Source organism: Danio aesculapii, chromosome 15 (assembly GCF_903798145.1).
Source record: "Danio aesculapii chromosome 15, fDanAes4.1, whole genome shotgun sequence".
Classification (NCBI taxonomy): Eukaryota; Metazoa; Chordata; class Actinopteri; order Cypriniformes; family Danionidae; genus Danio; species Danio aesculapii.
This window is the reverse complement of record NC_079449.1, coordinates 39,732,698-39,751,753: the sequence shown is the minus strand read 5'-3', so window position 1 is coordinate 39,751,753 and position 19,056 is coordinate 39,732,698. Positions and strand designations below refer to the sequence as shown.

Genomic DNA, 19,056 nt, shown 5'->3' with positions numbered 1-19,056 from the left:
AGAGAAAACAAATGTTTTAAGTGAAATTGTAAACTTTATTGGGGAATGCAATTGTTTTACGAGAGAATGCAAATGTTTTATAAGAAAAAAATTTTTTTGAAGGGAAGAATGCCACGGTTATGATAGAAAGAACACATTTTGTGGGAAAATGCTACACTGAAAAAAGTGTTGCATGCAAAACTATTGCAAACAATTTATTTGTGTTGAATTTAAACAAACAAATTAAATTGAGAAATGTTTAACTTAATTTGTTTAAATTCAGCCCAAATAAATTGTTTACAACCACAAAATTGAGTAAATCCAAGGAATCATCTTTGAATATTTTTTTTCAGTGTAAGCTTTGTAAGGTAACGCAAATAGTTTTGCTCAAGAACATAAATGTTTCAGTTTTTGGTCAATTCCATTATCATAAAAGGTGTTTTGTGAGCCAACAGAATATTTTTGGAGAAAGCAATAGTCTTGAGAGAAAAGAGAAATGTTTTGTAAGCAATCACAAAGATTTACTTCAGAATCCCTTAAATTTTGTCCAAAAAATAAAAAATAAAAAAATAAAATAATTCAAGATGTTTTTTTTTTCTGGGGAAATAAAATGTTAAATGTAGGGAGAATGCACATTTGTTGCATTTTTGTGTGTGAGAATGCAGCAGTTTTGTGAGAGAAAACAAATGTTTAATGTGAAACTAAACTTTGAGCAATGCAGTTGTTTGTACGAGAAAACGCAAATGTTTTACGAGCAAAGCAACAGTTTCCGTAAGAAAGCTTTTAGGGAACACAAATTTTGGAAGAAGATACTATTGTTTTGTGAACAAATGCAACTCCTTGGGGACGAGTCCAACCTTCACCCTTTCCTGATCCCATTTCCCTTCTCTTCTCCCTACAGATTCTCTCTCGAGACGAGTGTCCGTGTAAACACACAGAAGATAGACAGACAGAGTGTGTGAAGAATCAGCAGAACCACGTAAAGAACCAGAAATCTTTTATATATTGACTAGTTTCCCCATCTGCACCATCGTGTCTCAGTGCCAGTAAATCTGGCCCAGCTGTGTGCCGTCCTCCTTCCCTTCGCCTCCCCCCCAAAAGCAAAGCGTTTCCCATGTTATCAGCGGCCCACAGCTGCAGCAAACACAGACAAAGAGCGGCCCTTGAAAAGATCTCACCTGCTGATGCTATCAGTCTGTGAGCCAATAGACTGCTCTCTTTGATATGAGCGCCTGTTGACTTTAGCGAATGCCACACTCGAACACATGACCTTGAGCCCAAACAACTGTGTGGACGATTGTGTTCATCCAGATCCTGAGATTCCTGCTGGCTTGCTGATTAAACGCTTCATATAAGAGCGGACATTATTCACTTCATTAGCTGCCAAGGTCGGGGCTTATATGCTGGTTGGGTGATACGTAGCTCTGCTGTCTATAACCTATTGAACGTCCTTGCGGTCTACAGAATACGAGCTCATTAGCACAGAAAGCATCTTTGTGTCTAAAATCGCAGGATTGTGTCATCTTCAATTTTTTTTTTTAAAAAGCATGAGGGTATACGCAACAATTGTCCTACTTCCAAGTTCTTCTGATTGGTCCACTGCTTCGGAACTGACAGTAATGAGCAGTGCTGCATGTTAAAGTTGAATTTCTTTTGCGCACCAAATGAAAAGACATAAGATGTAAGTGTAATTTACAAATGTATGTGAATTGAACATAAAACGATCAAGTTGTCCCAAAAAACACTTGATAATTGTGTTGTTTCAGCTCATTTTAAATAAGTAGTTTGAACAAACAGTCATATTTTGAGTGTACAAAATTTCAATTTTAGACACTATTTCTATTTTAGACATCTTAGTGATGTCGTGGCAAAGCAACAGCAAAATCTAATATGACAATTATCACCTCAGGTACTGATTATGTGCTTTATTCAGTGTTAAATCCAACCAATATGACTTGACCATCAATATGAACACCATTTTATGTGACATTTATTTCAATACAGATGCAGCTGATTGTTTCCTCCTAATCTTGAAAATGACAGACGTCAGTGACTCAGTGCAAACCAACAGTACTATCTAAGCCTACTTTTAGTAGTGTTAACTTGGCTTACTATGTATTCATTCGATTATAACTCTTATCATTTTGTTGAGAGTGCAGCGGTTGGTATTTAAATCAATGACTAAAGTATTTAAATGTTTCTGTTGTGTCGCGTCATGTTTGATGTTTGGTGCAGACAGCCAAATTGCTTGTCGCTGTAATACTGTCGTGTTGTTTGTAGTTAGGACATGGTGTGAGGAGCCTAACCAAAATAGCTCATATTTAGTGACTGAACTAAATTATTCGACATAACTCTCATGTCACACACAATAACTTTTCACACACAATGTGCAATAATCACAGCTGATTTAAGTCTGAAATTAGCATGTTTCTCATATTAGACACCTAAGCCAAACAGTTGAAGGCTAAATTATTAGCCCTGCTGTGAAATTTGAGTTACCATTTCCCCCCTATTTTTAAATAAGAGTAGATTTCAAAAACATTTATAAACATAAAAGTTTGAATAACTACTTTCGAATAACATTTTTTTTTCTAATCTTCTTAAGGAGGATAATAATACTGACCTACTGCTGGACTTTTGCTGATTTTGATCTGATGTCTCTGCTTCCGACAATCCTAGGTAATGTCCTGATTATCCTAGCGGTTTTAAAGATTATCAGATTTTCCGGAGGTGTGATAGGACGAATCGTAGAATTATAGAAAAATTTGCACTCATGTGTATTGCTTCTTCTTCTTGAACCACTGAATGTCTCCTTAATTGTAAGTTTCTAAATATAATGTAAATTTAAATTTCAAGCTGCTATTAGCAAGTAAACAGAAATGACGGCACTAAAACGTACACATTAACATTTAGTGGATAATTTGTTGAAATTCATACAATTATGAAAATATTCGGTTTTTAAAAGGAGACGTGGCACCAAACCTCACCCCTAAACCCAACCGTCATTGGGGACTGAGCAAATTGTACTAAACTGTAAAAAAAAAGATTACAAATTAGTATGTAAATCAAAAAAAATCAAAAAGTTACAAACTGCCATGAAATAGCGTTGGAAAATCCACCTTATTTCAGTTACCTGCAGGGAAATGATCACGAAAACAAAGCTATCGGGTTGCCCTTTTTCATGTTTTCTAGGTTGGGATGTCCTCTTTAAAACAGAGGCATTCTCAAAAGCACAAATGCCAGGTTATATTACTATCACCCTTTTCAGAGCCAGCAGAAAATTGGCTTCGCATCAGTTCAGATGCTTAGATGGGACAGCTGTGAGGGCCTTTGCCAAATATTTAGAGCTATCCCGTGACAAGAAAAGACAGCAGCAGATGAAACACATTAAAGCAAGCGAGAGGAACCCATAAATGCTGTGTTTTCTTCTTCCTCTGGCTCTCGGGATGGGCCAAGGAGAGCCGGGTGTTTCTGGATTTATGGTCGTTTCCGAAGGCAGGTTTGCTGGCGCAGCTGCATGTTTGCCCCAGGCCCACTTGAAGCCATTAAAAGCATCAAGCCTTTGAGTTTTCAGCAGCCAGTGTCAGATAATGGCAGAGGAGATCCTGCATCACTGACAGTGCTGAAGAAAATCTGCTTCTCTGTGCATTTTAAACAGGAGCATGTCTGATGTGCTGGGAATATATGCTGTACTGGAACTCTAAACTTATATCTTAGATTTAAGAACAGATCATGTGGTAACACTTTAAAATAATGGTCCATTAGATCATGTTAGTTGGTGTATTTAATAACATGAACAAACACTTATTATATTATATTATATTATATATATGTATTATGAGATTTATTAATCTTGCTTAACATTAGTTAATGTTATTAGAGTTAAATAACGTTAGTTCATGTTAACTCACTGTGCATTAACTAATGTTAACAATGATAATGCATTCAATAATGTCCATATACTTTTTTAATGAAGAGTAGATTTCTAAATCTAATCATGTTGAGCTATGGTTGAGCCATGTTGAGCTATGATTAATAAATGCTTGGCAAGCTTATTTAAACTTAGTTAATGTTAGTAAACCTAACGGACCATTATTCTGGAGTGTTACTGAACATTAATTGATAATTGGATGCAAAATGTCTTATTCTGTCGCCTGCAACTTGTTTATATTTTTCTAACAAAAGACAGCCCATATTTTAATGTCAATTATTTAGCATTCTGAGATTTGCTGTGTGTGGAATTCACTATTATTCTCAATGGTTCACTTTCAATTTGACAAAGTTGGCATTATCATCATCATCTTCATCATCATCATTATTTTATTTTATTTTTTTTTTGTTTTAAATGTATTTGATCCTATTTATTAAAAAATACTAAGTATAGCAACAAAGAAATAATAACATTTTCAGTATAAAAAAGTATTTTCTTCATCACTGCATTGTTAAATTCTGTATTTTATTTAATATTATTGTATGTATTTTTGGCAGCACTTAAAAGAAATTTCTATATCTGATGAAAATGTATAAATAGGTACTTTTTTGTATTCTGGAATTCTTTGTTAAATTACTTTATTTTATTTTATTTGTCTGGCAATTCCTAAAAGAAATTCTATCTATAAATAAAAAAAATAAATAAACAAACAAATATTTTTTTTCCTTTTTCTATTCTTTCTATGATAAATTTGAGTCATAAATAAATATAGATTAATAAATAAACAAATAAATTATTTTTTTTTTCCAATGACTCATAAAAATGTGTGAATCATAAATAAATAAATAAATATTCTTTCTCAATTTTTTTCGATGAGTTATTAATAAATAAATATTCTTTCCTTTTTTTCCAATGACTCATAAAAAATGTATATGACTCATAAATTAATTAATTTATTAATTCATTCATTTATTTATTCATTCATTCATTCGTTCATTAATATTCTTTCTTTATTTTTTCAATGACTCGTAAATAATTTTTTGACTCATAAATAAACAAATAAATAAATATTATTTCTATTATTTTTTCCAATGACTCATAAATAAATTAATAGATACGAAGATGAATAAATAAAGAAATATACTTAATTTTTTTTCAATGATTCAAAAATAAATTTCTATGACTCATAAATAAATAAATAGATACATAGATAAATAAAAAAATAAACAAACAAACAAATATTTAAATAAATACATATTCTTTCTCTTATTTTTCCAATTACTCATAAATAAATGTATATTACTTTAAATAAATAAATAAATAAATAAATACATTGATAAATAAATGAATAAAGAAATATCCTTTCTTTATTTTTTTCAAGGACTCAAAAATAAATGTATATGACTCAAATAACTAAATAAATAAATATTTTTTGCATTCCTGAATTCTGTTACATTATTATTTTTTAATTTTATTTGTTACTAAAATAAATTCTCTGTGACCAGGTAATGAATAAGTGAATGAATGAATGAATGAATGAGTCTTCTTAAATTATTTATTTTATTTTATTATTTAATTTGATATATTTCTGGTAGTTCTTAAAATAAATTCTCTATGACAAACAAACAAATAAAGTATATTTTTACTCTATTTATTCTCTAATTCTTTATTTTATTTTAAGCCTTCAAAAGCTATTCTATATGATCAATCAATCAATATTTTATTTATTTTATTTCGTTCATTTATTTATTTATTTTTATTTTTATTTTAGTACTTTTTTCTGGCAGAGACAAATGTTATAAGAAAAAGAAACAAACAAAGAAACAAATAAATAAATAAATCATATACATTCATAAATATATTTATATATGTTAACTATAAAAACTAAATGCTAAAATCTGACTCCTCTTGAAGCTAAAAACCACAGATGACACTTGACAATTCTCCTAAAAATATTCAAATCTAAAAACAGCATAATAAGCCAGATTTCAGATTCCACACAGAGCTCAGATGCTGAAATGACTTAAAACCTCCATGCACAGCTTCTCAAAACTCAAAAGCCACACAATGAAGCAGCTGTGGGCATCTGAAACTCTGGCCGCCACACTTCATTTTCAGCAGCATGAGCTCTTGATGAGTCTCTCCCGTAAAACCAGCCCAATTAGCAGCACAGAGAAATGGAGAACAATACTGCGCTTTGTGTTTACCATGCCACTGAGAGCCTCCAACGAACCAAGCTTGTGTTCTGACTTGTAAAAAGGCACTGTAAAACATAGCTGTGTGAATCACCAGCGCCGAGCGACTAGTCATCGCACAGATTATTATTAAAGCAACTGTTTGTGTGACGGCCCCTTTTAAAGGATTACCCCAAAATAACCTGTCATCACGGGCCTGATTGTGTCTTTTGATCGGTCATAACTGAACGTGAACATTGTAAACTGACGCCATAAATGCCTGAAACAAAGTCACGTACTCAAACTGGGTATTTCGATATAAAGCTTGAATATAAAAGTGCACAACTCATTGGAATCAGTTTTGGACTGTTTTTGAAGCTTTATGGGTGCTTTAATGGTTTTGGGAAAGATAATCATGGGACATTAAAAGCTTATTATATTGGAAACAACATTGAAGTAAATAATAAACCAAAAATTTATTCAATAAATTTGGCAGTGTCGCTGTAAAGAAACAGAAATGGATGATTTCCTTCAAAAGAACATTTGAGAAAAAAAGTTGTGAGTTCTTTCTGTGTATGTCCTTTGGAAGCAATTAGGTGAAAGATTAATACCAAATTAGAGATTAATATTAATTAATTTAGATTAAAATAGAGAATAGGTTCATATACAGAGCATATGGCAAAGTATTAGCCCTCCTGTGAATGTTTTTTAAATTATTTCCCAAGTGATTTGTAACAGAGCAATGAATCTTTTACAGTATTTCAAATAATATTATTTTGATCATTTCCTTTAGTTTGGTTTGAATAAATACAGTTTAAGTTTTTTTTAAAACAATTTTAAGGTGAATTTATACATTGTCTACAGCAGTGTTTCCCAACCCTGTTCCTGAAGGCACACCAACAGTACACATTTTCAACCTCTCCCTAATCAAACACACCTGAATCAACTCAGCAGAACATTAGAAAAGACCCCAAAACCTTACACGAATGGGTCAGATAAGGGAAACATCCAAAATATGTACTGTTGGTGTGCCTCCAGGAACAGGGTTGGGAAACACTGGTCTACAGAACAAACAATTGCTGTCCAGTCTTGCCCAATTAACCAAACTTGCCTTATTAACCTAGTTAAGCCATTAAAGTTTAAAGTTATTAGAAATTAGTAAATAAAACTATGATGTTTAAAAATATTCTCTCCATTAAACAGCACTTGGGAAATATTTTTGAAAGAATTTAAATGTCACGAGAGGCTAAAGCTTTTTGACTAAAACTGTATCCTTCATTTCATTTATTTTCCTTTCCCTTTATTAATCTGGTGGAATGAACTGCCTACTGATCCAGCATATATTTTATGCAGTGGATGCCCTTCCAGTTGCAACCCATCACTGGGAAACACCTATACACTCTTATTCACATACATACAATATGGCCAATTTAGCTTTTCCAATTCACCTGTACCGCATGTCTTTGGACTGTGGGGGGAACTGGAGCACCCAGAGGAAACCCACCCGAACACGGGGAGAACTCCACACAGAAATGCCAACTGACCCAACCGAGGCTTGAAACAGCAACCTTCTTGCTGCGAGGCGATTGTGCTGTGGCGTTGAAATGATGCTCAATTGGTACTAATGGGCCCAAAGTGTGGCAAGAAAATATTCCCCATACCATTACACCAACACCACCAGCCTGAACTGTTAATACAAGGCAGGATGGATCCATGCTTTCATGTTGTTGACACCAAATTCTGACCCTACCAACCGAATGTCGCAGCAGAAATCAAGATTCATCAGACCATGCAACATTTCTACAATCTTCTGTTGTCCAATTTTGGTGAGCCTGTGTGAATTGTAGCCTCAGTTTCCTGTTCTTAGCTGACAGGAGTGGCACCCGGTGTGGTCTTCTGCTGCTGTAGCCCATCCGCCCCAAGGTTGGACGTGTTGTGCATTCAGAGATGCTCTTCTGCATACCTTGGTTGTAACGAGTGGTTATTTGAGTTACTGTGTTGCCTTTCTATCAGCTCGAACCAGTCTGGCCATTCTCCTCAGACCTCTGGCAACAACAAGGCATTTGCGCCCACAGAACTGCTGCAGACTGGATATTTTCTCTTTTTTGCACCATTCTCTGTAAACTCTAGAGATGGTTGTGCGTGAAAATCTCAGTAGATCAGCAGTTTCAGAAATACTCAGACCAGTCCGTCTGGCACCAACATCCATGCCATGTTCAAAGTCACTTAAATCACCTTTCTTTCTCATTCTGATGCTTGCTTTGAACAGCAGCAGATCATCTTGACCATGTCTACATGCCTAAATGCATTGAGTTGTGATTGGCTCATTAGAAATTGGCATTAATAAGCAGTTGGACATTTATACCTAATAAAGTGGCCGGCGAGTGTATATTATCTAACAAAGTTCTAGTTCAATTAGAAGATCTAAATTACATTCACATTTAGTCATTTAGCAGACACTTTTGTCCAAAGCAGCTTACAATTGAGGAATTTAGTGCTTTTATAGGTGGTATTAGGTTGTTTTGGTATTATTCATGTGGGGTTCAGGTGTTCTCTGAAGAACTACAAAAAATGTTTTCTTATTAAACAAACAAACAAAAAACTCACTATTAAAAACAAAACAAAACAAAAACTAAATTACTAATACTTTACCAAAATAAAAACAGAAAAAAATTAAAGACTTTAACATTAATATATACAGGAAATCTGATTAAATTATAATGAGATTTGTTCTCCTGATCTTTAAACCTCAGGAATAAAAAAAAAAAAAACAAGTAATAAATAAAAGTGCTTACAGTGAGTTTCATATGGTGGTGGTGGATCTCCACACGGGATACACTCCATATCCTGAAATCCACGCAACTTTGTCTTTCTGTAAAACCTGAAAGAGTGATTTTTTATGTGTTAATACTGCTCATAACCATTTCACTTATTAATTCACTCGTTAATCTATTAAGAAGATTAAATGACATGAAAGTCAATGCCTTCAAAATATCTTATTTTGTGTTCAACAGAAAAACGAAACTCATACATGTGGAATAAATGATGACAGAATTTTCATTTTTGGGTGAATGGTCCCTTTAAATTTGGAGTCAATCAAATTAAAACTTTGAATCAAATGAATTAAATTGATTCATTAATTTATACTTCCACACACCCCCATTATTGAACAAAAGAACACTGAATGTGCATACAATTGATCAAAAGTGACTTTTTAATCTGACTTTTCAATGTAATTTCAAGAAAATGTCCTCCTGAATGTATGTTATCCCTTACACAACCTTTGTAATGTCGTGATTGACCAATCAGAAGCAAGCATTCCAGACAGTTGTGTAATAATCAGGACTGCACAATATAGGAAAAATCGAACATTGCAATATTTTGTTAATTCTGCAATATATATTTGTGATATTAATGCCATTTCACCAGATGACTTCGATAATTCTATTTGTAAAGAATTGATCGTTTTAGTTGATTGATTAAGATTATTCTGTAGGTGCTTCTGCATAAAACATGATAAATAAGCTAGAAGCATAGATAAACACAATAAAGAAAACATACAAATGAAATAAACCGTGTTTTATTGTTTTAACAGTATTCAGGTACAGCAATTAAATAATCAAATGTAAAATATTACTGCATAGTCTTGGTTATACAAATAGTTCAATAAAATTAATCCTTATTAAGGTTACAATGCCTAAATGCTATTAAAAATCCTGATATAGGCCTCAAAAACACAGGCAAACAATGAATTACAATCTAGACTCGACATTGCAGATCCTGCGATGTGACTATTGGGAGTGATCACATTGCAATATTGATGCTGAAACTATATTGTGCAGCCCTAGAAATAACGGCTGCGTTCACACTGCAGACAAATGTGGCCCAAATCTGATGTGACTCAGATCTCTTTTCCTCATGACAGTGTGAACAGCCCAAGCTTCATGGAATCTGATGTTTTCAATTCGGATTTGTGCCACTTTCATATGTGGTATTAAACCTGATACAGATCTGATGTTTTGCAGTCTGACTGCAGTGTGAACGGTCATGTAGGAATTCAGGTAACTTTTACATAATCTTTGATGGACAACCGTCATTATTCTGTACTGGTTTGTGCTGCAAATATCCTCTACTCCTCAGCAGCAAAGCAGGATAGCACACAGGGCAAATACTTTACCAAAAATTGAAGGTTGTTCATTTTGAATATTGACAACTGGAGCTTGTTAACCAAACATAAATCATCAGTAAAAAAATTTATATAATAGCTATTTTTCTCTTAAATAATTAATACATTAACAAAATCAAATATGAAAGAAAAACTGCTTGACAAGTCTTGCAACAGGACAGGTTAAAGTTTTTTTTTTTTTTTTTTACTTTTTTCATTGTTAGGAACAAAATCCTTCAATATGCTGGTACCCAACATTTACAGTTTCACTTTGAGTTTTGACTGGATACAGCCCATGTTGTTAAAACAAATTAACAGTAGACTAGGTTATCAGACTCTGCAAACAATATAATTTTCAACCTGCCTTCACAGTTCAGTCTGCGGCTGCTCATTAACGCTTGATGAGTTCACTACATACCGCTGGTCAGAGAGACATGCACCGCACTTGTCATAAATGTTGAATTATCAGTGTTTTTGATCACAAAAAAAAAAAAAAAAATATATATATATATATATATATATATATATATATATATATATATATATATATATATATATATATATATATATATATATATATATATATATATATATATATATATATATAAATAAAATACACATTAGAACCAGCAAAACAACCATTTACAGTTAATAAAAAACAGCGGTTGTCTGTGAAAACTGCAACATTCATATTATAATCATAGTAAGCATATTCTAACAACATTCTTTAATCACTTCATACAGCATATACATTGTGTGCAGTGTGTACTTGTACTTTTGAGCATGCAGGTCAGTTTAGAACCATGATCTGTTCACACTGGAAATTTAATATTGGCCACATTTATAACAACAGTGTGAACAGTTATACCAAAAAAAATTTTGATCTGCGAAAAAAATCTGATTTGTGCACTAAGCCTCACAGTGTGAACATAGTTAAAATGTTACATTAGTATACATTATGGCTATGACAAATATTCACCTTGACATAATATTATAGGTGGGCATAGATACATTTTTTTACTCTAGTTTAATCTCACTGTAATCTTGGAGTTAATCTAGATTAAAATGGCTCATTTGAATTCAGAATATATGTGCTACCCAAATAATGACTAAAAGTAAGCCTTTGAGAACGGGTTTCTAAAGCCAGGTGGCACATCAGACCAGTGTTATGAAGCGGACAGGAGACAGAGGTAAGGAAACGTTAGGGTGTTTATTGAATGACAACAAGGAGCACATGAAGGATAGCCAGGAGGATCAGGAATGATGTTGGGGTCTTTTCCTCCGTGGCTGGGTAACAGGAATACACGAGGATGGACAGCACACACCAGATACAGCTGACAGAGGATGACACAGACTTGGAAGGACTGGAAGACAGGACGATTCGGGAGGACCAGGAAGACTAGGAGGAATACAAAGAGAACAGGTAAGTAAATCGTTTGTTTTAGCTGAGGATGACTACGCTGAGTGGTCGCTCAGTTGTCCGCTTTCGTCGAGACGAGCCCGGACAATGAGCGACTGGAGTGCTGTGCTTTTATCTGGTGCTCGTGAATGTGATGCAGCTGTGTGCTCATTAGAAGTCAGGTGATGGTGATCTTCGTGAGTGGGGGTCGTGAGAGCCTGACCAATCCATGACAGTACCCCCCTCCCCAGGGCCCGCTCCTGAGGGCCGACACCTCCGACGCCGTGGTGGTCTCCCTCTGCCTCTAGGCGCTGGGAACTCAGGGTGGCTCTCATGAAACTCCACCATGAGACTAGGATCGAGAATATCAGCTCTGGGAACCCATGTCCTTTCTTCGGGGCCGTACCCTTCCCAGTCCACCAGGTACTCCAACTGGCCACCACGACGTCGGGAACGCAAGATCTCCTTCACTGCGTAGACGGCTCCTTCTTCTAGGAGCAGTGGAGGAGGGGGTTCCTCTTCGTGGTCAGGCTCTGTGGAGGGAAGAACAGGATCGTGATAGGGTTTCAGGAGTGATACGTGGAATGTAGGGTGAATACGGTAGTGAGAGGGTAATTGTAGTTTGTAGGTGACGGGGTTAACCTGTTCCACGATGGTGAAGGGACCAACAAATCGGGGACTTAACTTGCGAGAGGGCAGTCGCATGCGTATGTCCCGGGTGGATAGCCACACCTTTTGTCCGGGTGTGTATCTGGGTTCTTCAGACCTTCTCCTATCGGCGGTTACCTTGCTTCGACGGACTGCCCTCTGCAGATGTTGATGAGCCTCGTCCCAGACTCTCTCGCTCTCCCGGAACCAGTGATCCACTGCGGGGACATCAGATGGTTCGCCATCCCAGGGAAAGAGCGGTGGTTGGAAGCCCAGGACGCACTGGAATGGCGTGAGTCCGGTGGAGGGTTGCCGCAGTGAATTTTGGGCATATTCTGCCCAGCCCAAATACTGGCTCCAGGAGTTCTGGTGACCACTGCAGAAGGTCCTCAGGAACCGTCCCACCTCCTGAATCTTCCTCTCTGTCTGCCCGTTGGTTTGGGGATGATATCCAGAAGAGAGGCTGACGGCCACACCTAGGAGCTTGAAGAAGGCTTTCCATAGACGTGAGATGAACTGTGGACCTCTGTCCGACACAATATCTTCTGGAATACCAAATGACCTGAAGACTTGATTAAAGATATTGTCGGCAGTTTCAAAGGCTGTGGGAAGACCTTTCAGAGGGATTAGTTTGACAAACTTTGAGAATCTATCTACTATGACTAGAATACAGGTATTACCTTCTGACGAAGGGAGGTCAGTGATAAAGTCCACTCCTAGGTGTGACCAGGGACGGTTCGGAATCGGCAAGGGATGGAGCTTTCCAGCGGGTAGATGACGTGGGCTCTTGGATTGGGCACAGTCCTTACAGCCCTGAACATATTGCCTCACATCCCTTGCCATGTTTGGCCACCAGAATCGTTGGGATACTAGCGAGAGAGTATTGTTGATCCCTGGATGTCCAGTGCCTAGCGAGGTATGTAAGGAGTGGATCAGATCTACCCGGTGTTCAGGTGGTATGAACTGCCGATGAGGAGGGCATCCCGGCGGAGCAGGGGCTTCCGGAGTGGCAACGACTGGAGGAGCGTTCCAGGTGATCGGACAAATGGAGATGTGTTCGGGAAGAATCTTCGTTGGGAGTTCTTCATGATCGTGATGCTCGTGTAAACGAGAGAGAGCGTCTGCTCTTAGATTCTTGGGTCCTGGACGATAGGAAATGGAGAAATCAAAACGTGAGAAGAAAAGTGACCATCTGGCTTGACGTGGACATAGTCTCTTGGCCTCTTTGATGTATTGGAGGTTTTTGTGATCTGTGATCACCTGGAACGGATGTTTGGCTCCCTCCAACCAGTGACGCCACTCCTCCAAGGCTAGCTTGATTGCTAGAAGCTCCCTGTCTCCTATGCTGTAATTCTGCTCCGCCGGGCTCAACTTCCGAGAGAAATAGGCACAGGGATGCAGTCGGGGCGGTGTATCATGATGTTGAGATAATACTGCCCCGACGCCGGTGGTGGATGCGTCCACTTCCACCACGAAAGGAAGATTTGGGTCAGGATGAGTCAGGAGTGGGGCCCTTGTGAACTCCTTCTTAAGAAGGCGGAAGGCTGCGGCTGCTTCTTTGGTCCACTCCAGTCCTTTGGGTTTACCCTTGAGGAGATTAGTGAGAGGTGATGTAATCCTGCTGTAGTCCTTGATAAACCGTCTATAAAAGTTAGCAAACCCAAGAAACCTCTGGAGCTCCTTAATGGAAGTGGGTTCTGACCAGGATAGAACAGCCTCAATTTTCTTCCCATCCATACGTATACCGGTTTGGTCAATGATGTATCCCAAGAAATGAATCGACTTCTGGTGGAATGAGCATTTCTCCGCTTTGAGGTAGAGGTGATGTTCTCTCAATGTGTGTAGGACCTCCGCAACGTGTTGGCGATGTTCGGCCTCACTCCGGGAGTAAATGAGGATGTCATCTATGTACACTATTACACAGTGGTGAAGAAACTCCCGGAGGACTTCATGAATGAAGTTTTGGAATACGGAGGGGGCGTTGACCAGACCGTAAGGCATGACCTCATATTCATAGTGGCCAGTAGGGGTCACGAATGCTGTCTTCCATTGGTCCCCCTCACGTATTCTTATCAGATTATACGCGCTGCGGAGGTCCAATTTAGTGAAGACTTTAGCTTCTCGGAGCTGTTCCAAAGCGGCTGGTACCAGAGGAAGGGGATATCGGTATTTTACTGTACCGTTATTTAGGACCCTGTAGTCGATGCATGGACGCAGCCCTCCGTCCTTCTTGGCCACAAAGAAGAAGCTTGAGGCGGCTGGTGATTTTGAGTGACGTATGTACCCCTGACTCAGAGCCTCCCTTATGTAATCTTCCATTGCCTGATTCTCTGGAAGCGAGAGCGGGTAGATCCTACCTCTTGGCAACTGGGCATCTGGAACTAGGTCGATCGCGCAGTCCCATGGCCGATGCGGCGGTAGCTGGGAAGCTCTCTTGGGGCAGAAGACATCATGAAAGGAGCTGTACTCCTTAGGAATGTGGATAGACTGCTTCTCAGGAGGGCTCTCGACCGATGTTGCAAACAAAGAAATGGGGTTCCGACCTTGAAGAGGGAGATTTGGAAAACAGGCAGGTGTACATCCAGATCCCCATTTCTTTATCTCTCCTGTGCCCCAAGAGATGATGGGATCGTGCTTCACCAGCCACGGGCGCCCTAGAATGATGTCCATATTTGCACCCTCCAGAACCAGAAATTGAATCCTCTCTTGATGTAACAACCCCACTTGAAGAAGGATGTCTTCGCATTGTCGATGGATACGGGTCGAAGATCGAGTGCACTGGGTTATCGGTTGTATCTGGTATATATGCGAGGACGCCTCAGTACGGAGGTGGAGTTGACGACAGAGGGATTGGGAGATGAAGTTCCCTGCTGACCCGGAGTCGATGAGGGCTGTGACAAGGAGAGAAATAGAGGCAGTAGTTATTTGTACGGTGGTAGTAAGTGGTTTACATTGTTCAATATTCGTACTGAATACACTCACTGAAGTCCGAATGGGACGAAGGGGACACTCCATACGGGTGTGTCCACTGACACCGCAGTATAGACACAGACCCCGGGTCAGCCTCCTCTGTCGTTCCGCTGATGTCAGTCTTCCAGACTCTATTATCATGGGTTCTGGTTCTGGAGAGGCTGTTGACTCAGGCGATTGGAGGAGTGCAGACGAGGGGGTGATGGTGTCCTGTTGATAGGAACGGAGACGATCGGAACATCGGAGAGAATGTTGGATGAATCTCTCCAGACCCATTGTATCATCTAATGTGGCCAGTTGGATTCGGAGAGTGGGTTCCAAGCCGAGCCGGTACGTGGTCAACAACGATCTCTCATTCCATCCACTTGCAGCTGCTAGAGTGCGAAACCGGAGAGCATATTCCTGTGTAGATAGAGTACCTTGCTTTAGATGATACAGCTGCTCTCCAGCGGCTACTTCCCCATCAGAACGTCCAAACACCTCTTTGAAATACTCCGTGAAGGTAGTGATGGAATTCATGACCGGCCCGGCTTGGTTCCAGATCGTCTCAGCCCATTTAAGTGCAGGTCCAGAGAGTAGAGATACGATGTAGGCGATCTTCGACTTATCTGTGGGATATAGAGAAGGTTGCATTTCGAATATGAGGGAACATTGTAACAGAAAACCATTGCACTCCCCCGCTCCGCCTGAGTAGGGCGCTGGTCGGGCCATGGGAAAGGAAGGAAGGGCCGAAGAAGAAACTGTGGAGGCGGAAGTGCTCGGTGCTGGTGGTGCGTTGGAAAGTGGAGCTGGTGGCTGTAGAATCCGCTTCAACTGGTCCACCAGCTCTTGAAGGTGATCGGGGGTGCTCATGTTGTCGTCGTTATGGGTCCGGGCTTCTGTTATGAAGCGGACAGGAGACAGAGGTAAGGAAACGTTAGGGTGTTTATTGAATGACAACAAGGAGCACATGAAGGATAGCCAGGAGGATCAGGAATGATGTTGGGGTCTTTTCCTCCGTGGCTGGGTAACAGGAATACACGAGGATGGACAGCACACACCAGATACAGCTGACAGAGGATGACACAGACTTGGAAGGACTGGAAGACAGGACGATTCGGGAGGACCAGGAAGACTAGGAGGAATACAAAGAGAACAGGTAAGTAAATCGTTTGTTTTAGCTGAGGATGACTACGCTGAGTGGTCGCTCAGTTGTCCGCTTTCGTCGAGACGAGCCCGGACAATGAGCGACTGGAGTGCTGTGCTTTTATCTGGTGCTCGTGAATGTGATGCAGCTGTGTGCTCATTAGAAGTCAGGTGATGGTGATCTTCGTGAGTGGGGGTCGTGAGAGCCTGACCAATCCATGACAACCAGGGGGTCATCTCCTGTTTTCAAAATGAATCACAAACTGCTTGAGAAACTGTTCTACTATGATAATTGGTGATGAAAATAAATGATGTTCAATAAGATGTACTTGTGTTTACTAACTGTTTATTCAGTTAAATATGAATTTTGAACTGTAGACCTACATAAACTCCAAACAGCGATTTTTGATTACCCTAATCCAACTACAGTCATAACTGAACTAAACAGAAATGGAATTAAGACATGTGGAGTATGCATATATTAGTGGCATTATTGTAGTAAACACCGAAATCAAACTATTACCGTCATGTAGGATTTTTTGCCATATTTTCGAAAAAGATCCACACACGTGGCTGTCAGTAAAAGACTGCACACACACATCACGAAATGCAGAAGTTTTTTCCTTTCCATTTGGCGTGCGTTTTTAAATTCCACAACACTCTCACCAGTCCTTACTCCTTTTTTGCGTCTAATACAACAGTTTGTCATGGGGGCATGAATGAAATGTTCATGAGTTACAATGAAACTGCCGAACAGAAGTTAGTCACTCAAAATTAAAGGAAACTCTTACATGAAAGCACTTCACGTAAACACCTTAATTATATTATGGTCTATTGAGGCAAATATCTACACTAGATGTCCATGTAAGCTTAGTCAGTAGTGTCTTGGAAGTAAGTGAAAGATCCAGAAGGTCATCCTGCTGATTTGATTCAGAAGGGAACTTTTTTGTCAGACGCTCACTGGTCAGGTATACATATGCACTAAAATATCAAGGTGAAAGTCATCATAGCTTGCGTAGAACAGACCCAGCTCCCAACCCAACTTTGAGAATAAATTAACGGCAATATTTTTTTTTATCCCACGCAGCACGTTAACGCTGATAATGGCCCACCACTGCATAATATATATATATTATATATATATATATATATATATATATATATATATATATATATTATACTATGTATGTATTTTACTGTTAAACTACTCAAAAATGTCTCTGTAAACATATCTGATTTGATTCTCCAAAGCCACACAAGTGCTAATTTCACATCTGTCCGATCCGTAACGAAGAGATATCACATCCATAACGAAGCTTTATCCTCATAAATGCAAAAATGTTCAATGAAAAAAATTTATAAATTGAAAAAAAATTTGTTCTATATGCAGAGCCAACTCTTATTCATTTGATTAGCATCATTTCTTTTTGGATTTGGCTCTTTTTACAATGTATACTGTAAATGTGCATACTTTTTTGGTCATATCCACAATGCATGTTTATTTCCCTCATATAAAGTATAAAACACGCTGATATTTTTCTAATCCCTTAACTCTGTGGTTAGTGGTTATGGAAAATATACACCGATTTTTCAATATACTGTTAATATAAACTTTCTCTGTGAATACATATTTCATGTTTTAACTGCAAATGTCACATCCATATCGCTGGAATTGCCCACGCATAACATACGGTCTTGCTGCTTTCCAATACATTAAAAAAACAGTTATTAGACTATTACCATATGAATCATGTTACTATAACTAATGCTGCAGTGTTTCCCACATTGTAACAGTCATTAATTAAAGAGAACAGCCCACATAGAAAAAGGTCTCTGGTCCAATTCTGGCCCACACAATCAGCTTTTGCTTGGCCCTCATGCTGCAGTGAATTACGGTATATGACTGGACCAAGTCTGGCTTCCGGACAAGGGCCAAACAAGGACCACATCTGGGCCAAGTCTCAGCCAAATTAACAAGGTGTGTCAAGTTAAGGCCAGGTGTGTCATGACTGCAATGAAATTGATAAACTCATGAAGCATGCTTTTTCTCAAAGCAACCTATTATATATATATATATATATATATATATATATATATATATATATATATATATATATATATATATATATATATATATATATATATATATATATATATATATATATATATATATATATATATATATATATATATATATATATATATATATTATTATTATTATTATTTTTTTTTTTTTTATAAATGTGGGGGTAAGCCAAACTTACGTGGCCCACATATCAATTTTTAACATCTGGGCCAAATACTACATTTGACATCTGGCCCAGGTCTTGGTTGCTGCCTAAAAGAGATTATGCAGCGCCATTGATGTGATCCAAGACCTGAAGAAATGATGACAATGTATCCATAATCCTGGACCAGGCCGTATCCTGAGCAGGTGCTGTGGCGGTCATGGAGAAGCTGAGAGCATGTAAAGACCCCAGTCATAGACGAGTTTTCGCATTGATCCTGTGGGCCAGCCTGATAACCCACCGGTGACCTTCTCACACGAGCTTTATGCCAAATCTGGGCCAGAATTCTTTTTAATACCTCGGATATTTTAAACGGTTTAAACACAGTTGTGGGAAAACAGTGTGTGAATACAGCCAACCGCTAATGGTACAAATGA

At 38.2% G+C, this 19,056-nt stretch overlaps 1 protein-coding gene across 3 annotated transcripts in view; it reads right to left on the bottom strand.

Annotated features, from left to right (window-relative positions):
* The window catches only part of tnfrsf19 (tumor necrosis factor receptor superfamily, member 19), a 66,841-nt gene that overhangs the window by 21,602 nt on the left and 26,183 nt on the right, over positions 1-19,056 (bottom strand). For all 3 annotated transcript variants that reach the window (XM_056474530.1, XM_056474528.1, XM_056474529.1), the window contains exon 5: positions 8,880-8,965. In XM_056474530.1, the coding sequence (XP_056330505.1) occupies positions 8,880-8,965 (86 nt within the window). The remainder of the gene's footprint in view (positions 1-8,879; positions 8,966-19,056) is intronic.